Source organism: Acanthaster planci, linkage group LG18 (genome assembly GCF_054643075.1).
Source record: "Acanthaster planci isolate LZ-2023a linkage group LG18, COTS_SCS, whole genome shotgun sequence".
In the NCBI taxonomy this organism is placed as follows: Eukaryota; Metazoa; Echinodermata; class Asteroidea; order Valvatida; family Acanthasteridae; genus Acanthaster; species Acanthaster planci.
The window spans coordinates 151,686-166,289 of NC_141794.1; the positions used below are offsets into that span (position 1 = coordinate 151,686).

General features: G+C 38.5%; 1 protein-coding gene across 4 annotated transcripts in view; it reads left to right on the forward strand.

Moving 5' to 3' along the window:
• Positions 1-3,211: 3,211 nt before the first annotated feature.
• The window catches only part of LOC110979495 (laminin subunit alpha-2-like), a 72,176-nt gene continuing 60,783 nt past the window's right edge, over positions 3,212-14,604 (forward strand). For all 4 annotated transcript variants that reach the window (XM_022235341.2, XM_087148663.1, XM_087148665.1 and 1 more), the window contains exon 1: positions 3,212-3,643. In XM_022235341.2, coding sequence (XP_022091033.2) covers positions 3,562-3,643 — 82 coding nt within the window. In that variant the 5' untranslated portion in view covers positions 3,212-3,561. The remainder of the gene's footprint in view (positions 3,644-14,604) is intronic.

A 14,604-nucleotide genomic window follows, 5' to 3' on the forward strand; every position in this document is an offset into this window, starting at 1 on the left:
ACCAGATGCTGTTATTGTTTCGTACAGCACTAGTAGGTAGTTCTGGGTCGGATTTCCCTGCTTTGAGTCAAGGAGTCTGGAATTTATTTTACTTTTCGTTTCCATTGATGGGGAAACTGAACTGGTGCTTTCCTCTCACTTGGCTTTCGTCAGCAACTTGAGAAAAAATAATTGCATTGAAAGTTTATTTGATGCAAATCCCACCAAGATAACAATAGAAATAGGTTTCATTACATTCTTTTCTCGTCACGTCCATGTTTATTTTATTGGTTTCTTCAAAAATCAGTTCAAAACTCGTTCTGAGTGGTTGGAAGATTACCAAAAAAATAGCAATTAACTTGGCATAAGACTAAGTACCCTTATTTATTATCCACATCTTTATGAAATCTCTGTTGTCATACGAAATGTGACACTGCTGTAGTAACCAAAGTTAAATTACATGTACCTTGAGTCATGTCCCGCTTTATTTGCAGATTACTTCTTTTTGATTCCCTAGGAAAATTATAAAAACAGGGCAGTTCGGTGATGATTTTTGTCTTACGTGGAGAAAATTAACGATCTATACCATAGAGAGGCGAGTTGTCACCCAGATGCAGACACAAGCTGCCGTTTCTGTCGATGTTTCCCGCCAGTTTGTCTCCCACTGATCCAAACACCTCGTCAACTGCATCCTTTTTTTCAGACGAAGAGATCGGCATAGCCTCTTTCACTAGTCGTTTCTGTCGTTCTCTGAGTAGGCTAAGCTCTGACAAGCCCGCACTGACTGCTTCCAGCCTGGCTTGTAGACGATGGCACCGCTGGAATGGAATTCTGTAGGGAGAGGTCCCTTGCTTTCTTAAGATGGCATCAAAGTTGATGCTGTGGGAATACATCTACCTGGACGTCTGGTCTTTCCTTTAATTCCACTCATCTTTGCGTCAGAGTGGGTCACTGTGCAGATGCTCTGACGTTATAGATCCACTTGTATGTGTAGGCTGTATAGGCAACGCAACGATTGCACAGTCTCTTTCAATCTAGAGATGACATTTTGAGCTGCTCTTTTTCACACTGATCGTGAACGAAACTGACGTATATGTCTTCTTAATCTCTTAAAGTAAGAATTTCACCATTCACCGCCGCGCCACGCCGGGTACAACGGCTTGGTCAAAAAGATAGGAATGTTCAATTCCTCTTGCTCTCCTGTTAAACCCAGAATTTGCATGAGCCTTCAGCAAAGAGTGCTCCTCATTCAGACTTTGATTGAGAATGCGAGTGTCGGTCAGTCCTACAGCGTTGGCGGGCCTTTTGTAGAACAGACGCACACTCGGTCAGTTCCCTGTCGAAAAGAAATTTTTCCAGAGTTCAGTAGAGTTTTGCTTGAGACATCTGAAGCGTCAATAATGCGATGAGTCAAAAACAATCGAGTTTGGGATACATGATTCTAACTGTGTGAATTGCACATATATGGTGTCTTTGGGAGGTCAATGATCCCGATAAAAGACATGCATCATTGTTTGACGCTTGGAACCGTGATGGACCCTGTATTAAAACGAAAAGACACTAAATTTTTCATCTCTCATAATGACATTCCCGCTAATGCGGGCAGAATGTACAAGCTTGTTGGTCATTGAATTTTGTAGACAGCATCAATATAAGAAAGGAGACCACGTTTGAATGCGTACTAAACGTTACGATGCTCTCGTGCTCATTTTTTAAAAAGAATCCTTGGTAAAGCAGGAAACAAATTGAAACAGCGACCTCTGGTGATAAGGAGGCTTTTTGGCAAATTGATGAACTTTCACTGGATTCGCGCTTGGCGCTTTTGTTCAAGTCTACATGCAGTCTTGGTCCAAGGCTGGATTTGCATTGTTTTGTCTCCGTTCACCCGCGGCCTGTTCTGTCCGCCCACAGATCACACGTACCGTGAGGGGTGCAGTCCACCAATTCAAGCAATAATTTCGGCCGAGCTGATTAGTAGGAAAGTGTCCCTTACAGCAGATTGTGTGTGTCTTTGCCAGGATAAACTTCCTGAGTCCAGTGGCGTAGCTAGGATTTTACTGGGGGGGGGACCAGCATCTTATGGGGGGAACCAGCTTTTAGTGGTGTGTTTTTTTTTGTGGGAAAGTTTATGTTAGCCTCGTTCAATTTTTTCGCCAGTGGGAGGGGGGCACTATAAGGATTTGTTGGGGGAAAGTGCCCCCCAGCCCCTCCCCCGTGGGTACGCCACTTCCCGAATCTTTCATCTGTGGGCAGAATGGGGAAAAAACTGTTGAAAAATGGTTCTAGGTGCCTATGAACGTGGAGGGATGGCATTCGGAAAAAAAATTAAAAGAAATTGAAAGATTCAAGACCAAACAATAATTTAATTTTTATTTGAGAAACCCCAGGGATGTTGGCTTGCATGTTATTGAGCCCTGAACAATGTTAATTTTACACTGTTTTCAGTTGGGCTTGAATTGGTGGACTGTACCCACAGACATGAATAACCATCAGTGCACCATCCGTGCTCATCGTCTGGCGCCCTCTATTGACCATAATGAATATACAGTTTTAGTTGGCATTATTATTTACATGTCCAAAGAAATTGCAAAGTAATATAGTATGGGTTTTGCCGCAACTGCAGTGACGCGAAACGGGAAAAGAGGATTATCACCTTTTTATTTTGAAGCCGTGAACAGAAAAAATTGATACATTGCTGGAATAAAATTTGAAAATCTGAACTTGTAGTTAAACCTTTTGATAACGCTCTGGTCATCCACAAGAAATCACTAAATGCGTGCGACGAACGTGAAGGAACTTGAAACCCGAGGGGCTAAAAAAAACCAAGACACCCCACACACTGAAAAATTGACGCTGAATTTAATGCCGGCCCATAGATTACGTCACTTGTTGTATGAATGGGGCGGACTGTGGACCGGAAATGCACTACAAAACTTATCTCCAGGGCTTTTGGACGTTAAGACTTAACCAAAAGGTAGTTTGCTTGTAAAAATTCTTTCTCTGTAGCTAATTAGATCTGTAAAACTCAACGCAATGCATTTTTAAAAAATGGTTACTATATTTAAGGTATAAAATTTCATTTTATTGTGCAAGATATCTCCTTGAATAATTAACAGTCTATTGACTAAATTTTAGTCACCCCTTAAAAAGAATGGAATATACCACCTGTCAACGAGTAAGCGGCATACTTCAAAAGCTACCCATGCCGTTGTGTTTTTGTGCTTGTGTGGTGCGCGTGTGTGCACACTTGAAGCAATGTTGAGGTTCAACAGTGACCTGCTTTGAGCAGTCACATAACTCTGTGTACTGATGTTCTCCACAACTAACTGCAAAAGGACTAGTTTTTCTCTTGCGGGGAGTGCTTGTTCGGCCCAGGCCATTTTGTCAAATGTCAGTGTTTCCTTGTTAATCTTTTCTCCAGTTTCGATGAAATTGAAGCTTATTTTCTTGTCTCTGAGCTCCAGTAATTCACTTGAACAATCTGCAGAGCAGACTGTCACTTGAGTCAGTTGCGTGCGACGTTTTTGGCGCCGTTTCTTTTCAGCTCAAGTTCAACACAGTTTCTGTTCTTCATCTGACAACATGCTGGAACGACTGTTGCTGATTTTTGTGGTTGTTGCGATGGTTTGGCAGTCGGGATGGGTTAATGCCCAGGAAACTTCAGGTAGGTTGTCGCCAATTGTTTTGCGGTATTCGTCGCTTTCCCAGGTCACTGCGGTTTTTTAGTTGTGGTTCTTGGTAGAGTTCAACCGCATTGTTAACCAACCGCGAACTAGTTCACGTGTACAAACGACCCACTTTTCGTTCAGTGTGAATTATCCTTTCTAATGATTAGAGCAGCGAAAAAAGATGGAGATATACTACATGGGTGGAAGGGGGGTGGAGAGATTTCAATGGAGGAACGGTACTGTATTAATTTATTAAAATAAGAAAAGTTTCAAATTTAATTTTTGAAATTTGAACTGTGGTCCACGTGGATTTTATCATTAAACATATTAAATCACTAGGCTCTAGAAGAAGCCCTAGTGTGTAGTGTAAAGGATGGAAGAGAACTGTTCTAACTTAATAACTAGAGGTAGGAAAAGATCGAACTCTGTACATGCAATTTATGATTGTCTTTTACTCAGTGTGTCTAAGAAGTGCAGTGTGGTAACTGAAGCCCCTCTTACAATGTTCGCAATGTGACAAAGACTTGCTTTCCCGCCTGCTGTGCAGAGAATTCGACAGGAAAGAGAAAGATGTATACTTAATGTTCTATTGATCTCAGGAAAAAGGGCATTTCTTATCCATTGATAAATAAAGAACTTGGGCTTTAGGTCTGACTGAATGACGACAATTTTCACATAAAACCAGAATCTGAGCCGAAAAAGGCACTCTATTCAAACACGAACACAAGACAGGTGAATGGAACTTCTATAGTACATTGAGCATTAACACCAGAGAGAATTCGTGTGCAGCAAAACCAAGGTCAGCAAATGTGTTCCATTACAATATAGGTGCGTTGAAGGTGGCATAGGATGGAAGAGTGTCTCTCAAATGCTCTCGCATGCAACTAAAATTTCTTTAAGAGTTTTGTTACTTTTTTCAAATGTACATGTTGCTGTAATCTGTAAGACCACTCCTTGATGATGTGAAATTGCATATTTTTCATGAGTGATTTCTGTTTCAAGTCACAAAGTATGCGGAACTTGAGAACTTGATTGCAGCCAAGCAATGCTGTGCACTGAACCAAAGAATTATAGCCACCATGCACAAGTGTGCATGTGTCAACACTTGGGTGTTTGAAGTGCTTCACTGAATGAAAATATAACTACATGTACTAATGGCAATTTCCAAAAACGAGTTGTTAGCCACATCGTTAGAAATGGTCTTCTTGCACTGCTTTCTTTAAAATAACAGCTTGCCAGAAAGAATTGTTTCATAGGCCACAGGGAGCTGATTATTTCTTAACTATTTTTAAACCATGTATGCTTTTCAACAATAATTTGGTTACTTTATGGACAAATGGACTCTAATTGTAACAGGTGTACATGTACATAGATTGGTTTGATTCTTGTACACTCTGTGATCACTGAGTTTTAAAATTTCCTCTTTTTGAGTTCAGTATATCAGCAGATTAAACATTCCGCTTACAAGATTAGATTGTTGAAATAAACATCATTATATGTTTAATTTGTGTAATGTGGCTAGTGGCAATGCTGAAGGTATAATTTATACAACTTTTTTGTTGTGATGCTTTTATGCAACTTTGAAAGATATGAACACAATAATAGCAAAAATATTTTGGAAACTGCAAAGAAAACATTTTTCCAAAGATCTCCTCTGGGGTAGTTGTTGCTGAGGCTGTATTAGTGCCTGCAGAGAAACAACCGTACCATTTTGTTTAGTCTCTTTCTACATTTGCTCCCCAGTTTACATAAAACCAGTAAGAAAACATGCCGCCACTAAGTCCATGAAACCCCAGGGAATAATAACGCATCTTTTCTATGCAGCTCTTTCCATACAGGGTCAATGTTTTTTCTTGATATAGTCACCTACACTGTATGTATATGGATGCTCACTTGTTAGTACATTCTCCTTTCGGAGTTGTGATAGATTTGCGTCACATCCAAAATTATCCCAAGTTTATCGTAAACATTTGTAACTGTTGAAGTTGTGGGGACATTTTAAGGCAGACATCAAGGGTTGTTGATGCAGATTGCTTGCAAAGATGTTTGTCGCTTACTGCTTGAGTGTAATCCTATCACGAGACCCAGAAAGTATTAACACTAAGGTTGTGGAAGGGCATAGACCACCCCAGGTTAGGGCTTTGCTCAGGAACATAGATGTTTGCGCAGAATGAAATGGTTCAAGCCATGTATCAGTTTAGCAAACTTCTAAAGAGTGGGAAAATGTAAATGCCTGAAGCTGTTAAATGAAAACAAAGGAATGAGATTCAGTTTTCTGGAAAATGGATTCTCAAAGGATGTCGGTCACTCAAACTCAAAAAGAAATTATGTCATTATGTTATGTTTTAGTAGAAAGCAGGAAATATTCTTTCTTGTGAATGGCACAAACCCTCTGTCATCTTGTCATTTTAGAAAGCTTTTCCAGATCCAATGAAATCTCTGGATTCTTGAGCCTGTTTAGCATATCAATGATGGTTGGCATGCCATAGAAACCAGAGTTCCCCGTCCCTCCTTCCACCACCGGTTCATTTCAGAACCCCACGTACTATCAAAATATCCCTGGTGCTACCGCAAACTTATTTAGTTTACTTGCTACTTCCACCATGAAAACCTCAAATCTCACCCTCATTCCATATCAAAGTGATTGATAGAATGTCCTTCCTAATTAGGATCAACGTTTGGGCTAATTATACCCCTGATTACATACTAGTGCACTAATCAAACTTTGGGATGAGGAAGCACCCCACCAATGGTCAGAATGTTTGTTTTCATGCTGGTTGTGTTTGCCTGTGATGAGTTGTGGTCATGATGATTAGTTGTACCTGATCAGTTCTGTGAGTTAGAGCATAGGTATTGGTTGCTTAGCAGTTTTGGAATGAGGGTATAAATTAGTTTGTTCACTTTTATCAACATCCAACAATGGAGGTGTGAAGTTTAGTTGTAAATAGAGCAGGTATCTGGTATGTTTGGTTAATAGCCTTAGTAGAGAAGAAGAAAACCTTCCACAGGATGAGGTTAAGAGTCAGTGGTGTCTTTTCACCTGGGATCGGTTTATGTACAGTCCCCCTGACAACCAGAAGCACTGGATGGACTTTAAGGCATCAAAACCACAATTTGAACTGAGTTTTTTTCCCTCATTTTTAGAGGGGGAGGGTGGACTGAAGTGTCGTGCATACATTGTGACCATTACAAGAGAGCCTGGTACAGCAGTAATATGGCTGTTCCTCTTCTGTGGTACAATTTGTTGCTGTTGCTAATGTTCCCCTCCGACCAGTTCTGATGTGCCAATAATTATTTCCGGAGATCCAAACTCCCCCTGGTTGGGTCTAATCCAACCCTCAGTGATTGACATCTAGGACGTGCTTGGTAGCCGGTGCCGGAATTAATCAATTGTTTCCTCCCTTCGAACTTGCCGGAGGTGCATTTTGGGAAACACCCCACCGGTTGGCAAATGTTTCCATAAGCTTCAGTTGATAGATGTGAGAAAGTGACAACCTGTTATGTTACCTCAGTCCAGCAGGCAGCAGGTCTAGCAACATGTGCATGATTCAAAAGGACAAGAAAATTCCTGCAAAATAGTACTTGAAAATAAAACAACTATCATGAAATTAAACATTTTCATGCCTTGAAATTTTGTCTTAATCCAGACACTTGTTGCTTTACGTAGCCTACCTGTTTTTTTGTGAGTGGGCTATTTGAGTAGTTCCCTGATCTTCTTGACTTAAACACATACACATAGTAGGCCAAAATTTGAAATAAAGATGCCCTTCAGTTTGGAGAGGCTAAACAGAGCACGTGGAAATGTACATGGAAATGTATGTCACATTGTTAGTACTAAGGGCAAATTACTAGCAAGTTTCTCTCTTTCCCGGAAAGATTTTAGTTGTTATGTAAGCAACTATATAACTTTGCCATCCAAAATTTGAATCTGAAGACTATACATCTTTGCCTTTATTGTTAATGCACAATGGAAAATATCCACTTACCTCACTGCAGTCCCAATTCAACCTTAGGTAGAGGATTTTGACCTTTTTAAATCCTACAAAGTCTTCACCGACAGTCACTCCTACCCTCTGGGATTCTGGTGCTTAATGGACCTCACCAGTAAACCTATAGGTCTTTGGGGGGGGGCATTGGGTGAGGACAATCTCTCCCACACTTGTGTAAAAAATTGAATGAACGTGGAGAATAAGTGACCAAAGTACAAAAATGCCTACAAAGCATGGAGCCAGATTTATGCTTGGAATAAAAGGAGTGACCTGGCAGTTTGACTCGGAATAGGCAAGGTCTTTTGATCATCCATAGTTAAACTTCAATATGACATTATTGCCCAGGAATGTTCTTATTGAACTATTTCTCACTGGATTAAATGAAATAATTGGTTGGCATTATATGGATTATGGAGAAATTGTCTGGAAAATAGTATTACTCAATTAATTTAATTGCAAGTCTATGTACAGCTATTATATTTTTGAATTATGAAGTCTTGCAGGTTTGAGTTGTGCTGTTCAATTGTTCTTTTTGATTTAAAAGAACAGAAGCCTCCAGCCATTTCGTAAATGAAAAGTTGATGTTCTGTGAATTAAAAAAAGTGGAACTAAAATTCACTGAAATGTTCTACAAAGACATTACAAATTGATGAGCCATCAGAATTAGTGAAGGAAAAATAAAAACTATTTGAATTTTCTTCATTGATGATGCCGGCCTCTGGGTAGGGCCTCTGGGTTGGCTACCCGGTGTGGCCGCTGATTGTAAGATGTCCAAATCTCTGTTTGCCAAGAACCTTTTCCATTTTGTTGCCTCATCAATGGAGGTTGTTTGCTGAGCTTAACCAAGCAGACAGCTAGGATATCTGTGTCAATATGACTGGTGTTAGTGCATTTGTGGTCTGTCATTTGAATTGGAGGAAGTGCTGGCATCATCCTGCAAGGGCATTTAAGAAATCAAAACACTGTAAGGTGGTCCTCTGTTAGTCTTGGAGACAATTAAAAACTCCATTTTCCAGCCCACCCTGAAAAATAGATACATGTCCAGCCCAGGTATCTTGGAGGAAATTAATGAACAAGAGCTCTAGACATTTAGGTCTATAGTTACGTGTATCTCTCTTTGTAACTTAGAAACTTTTTATGTAAAATGCCCAAGGTATGTATTTAAAGTAATGGCTTACCGCTGCCATTCGAGGTGCAGTAGGGTTGTTTGCTTGGATCTGTTGAACCTTCCTTGGCTCTTGAGATAGTCTTAATGTAAGTAGTTAAAGCACCCCACTAATGAAGATCCTGTTAGCAGATTGGTGACATGGGATTATCATCACACCTTAGGTGTTTGCCGCAGAGATGCTTTTCAATAACTGTCTTTTGTATTAGTCCAATGAATAATAATAGAGGTGTTCCAGGGTAATTCGTAGTTAGAAATCACAAAAGGACCAGAGTATATTTCTTAGCAGCTTGTGGTTTCAATACAGAGCCATGTTAATCCAAAAGCCCTACTTGCTCTGTGTTCATGTACTTAATTTAGCAGGTGTGACATGACAAGATTAAAAGGTACATGTACCTTGATTAGGCCATGGTTAGAAACTTATTTCACTGTTCTACTTTTAAGGCAATTTATTTCCCATGAAATCTTAAGTGCTTATTTTTTTCTAAGTTGATTTTGTAGTTCTAGCGGCTTTCCATTTGGGGAATATCTTTAAATATTTTTGAAGTAACTTGGTTATGGATAAAGGCTAGAAGAAAAGGGTGATTGCTGTGCTTTTTATAGAATTCAGAAGTCATTATAATCAATCAGTTTCATCAGAGACATTTTGTTGTCAGCACTGGTTCTCAATTCAGTTGTAATCTTGTGTCCTACAGCAACATTTTACACAAAGCGTTAGATTGATAATTGATTTTTCTGTCACTTGTGGAAACCCTTGGACATTCTTACTTTCCTCTCACTGACCAACTGTTGTCGTTTCTCATTGTTCTCAAACAATGAGAAGATCCACTTCTTTTTTCTTGCCTTATTGTCCTTGTGCCTTGTGGGTCCAACATTCTCCACGTAATTGACCTGTTTCATTTCCTTTGATGATGATGGATTATTGATGAAGTAGACAAGAGCTGAGTTTGCTACAGTCACTGCACTGGTCTTTTAATGGCACCATTTTTCTCTCCCTGTTTTTTCCCAATGGGGAGGGATTTAGTAAGATGTTACTTCATGTAATCACTCAGTGTGAGCAAGAATGTTTGCTTGTGATCACACACATCACCTGATATCCTTAATGTTTATTCATTTAGCCTCAGTGCAAGATATCCTTCTTGAAAAAATTGCAACTACAAATGCAATATCAAAACTTTTGTTATCACTAAATCTTATGTTATGTCTGTAATGTTTGGGAAACCTCATGTACCTCACTATTAGCTTGTTAAAATGATCTAACAATCCTGTTACTTAATGAGCTATTCAAAGCTATAAAGTTAAAGGCAAAGCATGGCCTCTTCCTGATACTTCTTTACAGTTAGCTAGACAGGTTCATCCCTTGAGCTATTTTGTTAAGTCAGGCACTTTTTAGGAAAGTACAATACAATTGCTGGACAAATTACCGACTTATTCCAGTTTGATTTCCTCAGGTCCCATATGGTAATTAGGACAACCTTGTATAATAATCTTCCATGATCAGCTAAATGGCCAGGATGTTTCCCACCAAACAAAAGGTGACCTCAGTCAGGATAACTGCAGTACAAGATTGTGAAGGATAAGTCGTCAAATGATCACATTCTCTCCAAGATTACGTTACGAAATTTCTCACACAATATACACTGAAATATTTACAATTATATTGCAACAATGTGGCTAGTTGGACTAAATGAAACATGCGTTGGTATGATTTGAAGAATTAAGCACTGCTACCAAAATGTTAGGGACATTAATGCCATGTAGGATGGTCTGGGTATCTTTATTCATCCTTGTAGTTTCACTTTGTACAACTTCCTTGTCTTGTTCTTACTTGTTAAACTTTCAGAGAAGCATTTAATAGCATGGACTTATACACCTGGCAATAGAATTGAACTTAACCACGGCAGTTCTATTTGTCATTTAATTTATAACTAATGGAGGGTTAGGAGTCTGTGTATTTATTGCGCTTTTATCATACTGATAATTTTTACATATATTTGAATAATTGCATGTGACTAGGAAGTTTGAGTTTTTTTACCATAAAATAGCACAGGCAATGCTTATTCAACATGCTCTGCAAAAAATACTTTTCATCATGTATCTTTAAATAAATTTAAGATTGTTAAATTTTGCAGGTGCACAGAGTATGCATGTTTGTATACTTGTATACTCTCGAAGTTTTCACACTCAGCTCTGTTGAACTGATTGGCATTTGTACAAAAGTCTTTCTGTAAAAAAGGCTCAATTGCAACATTAAGTAGTGCCTCCAGCCCAGATAGATTCATTTCACAGGTGCTTACAGACTGTAAACTGATACATGTAACAGTGTCATGTCTTGAAAGGACCTCTAAATTGTTCCTTCAGAAAATACAAATGTTGCAGATTAGAGTAGGGGAATTTTCAAGACTGGCAATCCGTCCCCTCCAGTCACAACTTAGCTGTCATTGAGTTGGAAAGTGTTACTGATGTGGCTAAAATGGTCAAGAGTTCAGGCACAGATTTCGTGAAATTATTTTGTATGTGTTATCAATCCACAGGGAAACTAAACAGAAAGAATTATTATAATTAAAAAGACCAACCTGTATGCACTTCAAAAATGCTAAAAATGTGGGATTTTACATGCAATTTGACAAGTTCTAATCATCAGTGTGGATTTTTCTGTGAACTCTCAGATGTGTGGACCATAACTTTACAGTACTGCTACACTTAACCAGCCTTCATGTACTCAAAGTAAACTTTTATGTGTGACTCTTTTATCTAGATATTGATTAACTGCTCAGAGTATTGATTGGTTGACACTGTTGAAGAAGCCTGAAGCCCGAGGCATCCAGCATTGCCAGTTCTTGTTGTGTGGCACATTTGATGGGGTCTTAAAAATTCTTTTAAATGCAAGAGTGAAGACACAGAAAAATCAATAGTGGTCGGTTGTTAACCATCGTTGCAAAAAGCACTTGGAAGATGCTGATTACTTTCATCTGACCAAATCAATGTTTGCATCATCTTAAGTCTTTGGAATTTCCTCTGCTATGTCAGTTCTGTAACAAAATGATTCATTATTTTGGTAATTACTTCATGCCTGTATTTTATTGGAGCAATATTTCTTATGAAAGAATCTTTTTAATAAATCTTAGAGTAAACCCTGATATTCCATGTCCTTGATTGTTTTTGTCAGATGAAAGAACAGGAAACCTGGGCCAAGGTTTTCAGAAATATTCAAAGACTTATTAGGCCTACCATTTTTAGTTGTCAGTTACTTCCTGTTAACAACACACCGATAATCAGTATTTGCCATTGTAGGAATAAAAATTCTTTGTCAGGTTATAAGTAGGAAATAGCAAAAAAATCTAGGCAGAGTATACTCTGTTATGATCAGTTTAGAAAGTCAAACAACCACTTCTATTCCTTTCCTGGGGGCTATGGACTTTTTCTTTGTGTTGAACAAATGGACCAAGTAAAAGATGACAAACAAATAAATGGATTGGGTCAGAAACCGGAAATATTGAGCTATTATGAAGATCTCAAGGTGGCTTCCAGTTAAAAATCAGTGTTGCATGGCTTTGCCCAGACATTGAGGATAGAAGGAAAATATCCATTGATATTTCAGGTGATGGGGCAAAAGGAATGGGTTTTCAAAAAACGGTATCAGTATTGATTCTATTTTGTGCTTGCACAGGTATTATTTTAATTTTTTGGTCTATATTCTACATAAAGTTCCTGAGTCAAGTACAGAGCTTTTACTTGCAGCAGCATGTCTGTTCTATTAAAGTTCTTTCCATTTCCTTCCAATCCATTGACCAGTTGTTGACATCAAAATCTGACAAGAGGCTAACTCTATCAGTTGTCACCCTTATATGTGTTGTAAACCTGTCTGATGCAATGCTCTAGACTGTTTTGATGACACACCACAAACGTCATAACTCACAATTTAGCCATGGTGTTGACATTGACTTCACTGAAATGTTCCTGCTGTCCCCATCAAGACTGAATTCCTATGGTTGAGTTTTAAAAAGAGTGTTTCCATGTCTTTTGTATTAAAATCCAGTGTCCAGCAGCTTGCACACAAAAGACTACCTTTATTAACTATTTTTTCAATGCCATCTTCTTGTAGAGTGCCTTAATCATCAGTGTACCCATATCTTTCCTGATCACAGTTTTGAATCTGTACCGGTTTTTCCCCCTCTTTTTAAACTGTTTTCTTTTTTCGCTTTTTGATTTTTTACTGGATTTTAAATGTAAAATGTCTGCTATTTTTTTAAGAATGAGGAATCTTTTTCTGTGGATGACTCTGATATATTTGTATATATGTGTATTTGTGGTAATGTTTATGTCACGATCTTGATGTACTTCTTTTTGTTTTTTAATGACGACCCCAAATGATCAGCTCCTGCTGGATGGGTTACCCTCAATAAAGATGGTTTAAATATAATAAAATAAAGTGACCATAAAGCCGGTTGGATTTTCTTTCATTATACTTAGTTTGCTGAAAAAGATTAATGGCTCTGCAGTGGGTTCGCTGAACCACATATTTCATTCGTGACTTTTAGAGAAACTGAATGTTTAATTGGTTCCACCTTGCCATCATCAAAAAGCCTGCTTTCTTTTCAGATACACCCTATTTTGAATTTCAATAAACCAACCCTATAGTGAATTCTTACATTTTATGAATGTGCCAAAACCTGTTCTATTTTTTTGATGATATTGAGAACTTCACGTGGGGTCAGTTAGCTGAGGGTTTGCAAATGGAAACCTTTTCTTCTGCTTCTGGATAAAGGAGGGACAACCCCCAGGGCGACCTCATTCCCAGGGTACTAGGTTCACCTGACCCTGCAGGTCTGTTTATTGCAACCTTGAAACTACAAATAAATCATTTCTGCTCAGAGACTAGGAAAATGTGCATTTTCAGATTTCTTTTCACTTTATCTAATCCGAGTAATCGTTTAGTTGCATAGGTTATTCCAAACTGTTAAATTTTTGGGTATTTGGATACCTAAGAAGACAATTGTATTTCATAACTTGGATCTGTTGGAAAAATAAGAGGACATTAAATTTGCTAATAGCATTTATGTTTGTCACCCTGTATTTTGTTAAAAGAAATTTTGAGAAGAACAGCACATGCATGTATGGTAACACATACTAAAGAAGTACATTTGCTTCTGAAGAAATTGCCACTGCACAGAAAATGAAGGAAAGCAAGAAGTTTTAACAAAACCCCAACAGCTGGTTGCAATTTTTCATGCGCTTCATTCTTATTTCAACTTCATGTATCTCATGAAGCAGAACCTGTTCTGCTTTCAATACACGAATTGGAAGCACTAAGTCTGGCTATTTCATACCTGCTAAGTCATAAATTACTTCCATTTTCTGACATAAGATACCTTTGATTTATCCTATCCCTCAACTTGCAATTTTACAAAGATCTTGATCATTGTATACCCTTGTGGTTGTACTATAAATTCCACCACCTACAGACTTATCTGCATTTAGCTCTTGGGAAAATAAAATTTCAGCAGTCATCAATCTTGGCTGACTGGGTAGTCTGTTTTATGGGTTACTTTTTCCACACGTTTGCACATGTGAGCGTTCATTTCAAGTTTACCCTAAAACTCGAAATGAACCCTCAACTGTGATACTGGTACATGTACATGAAGAGTAGATCTGTCTGACGAAGGAGTTTGATCATCAAATACACAGCAAGGGTATCTAATGAGAAATCTTGAACAGGTTTACAAGTTAGCCGCCCCGAGCTGAAGTGCACTCCCAATCAGGAAAAGAGACAGGTGGTTACAAGTAGGTTCTTGCCCGCGTT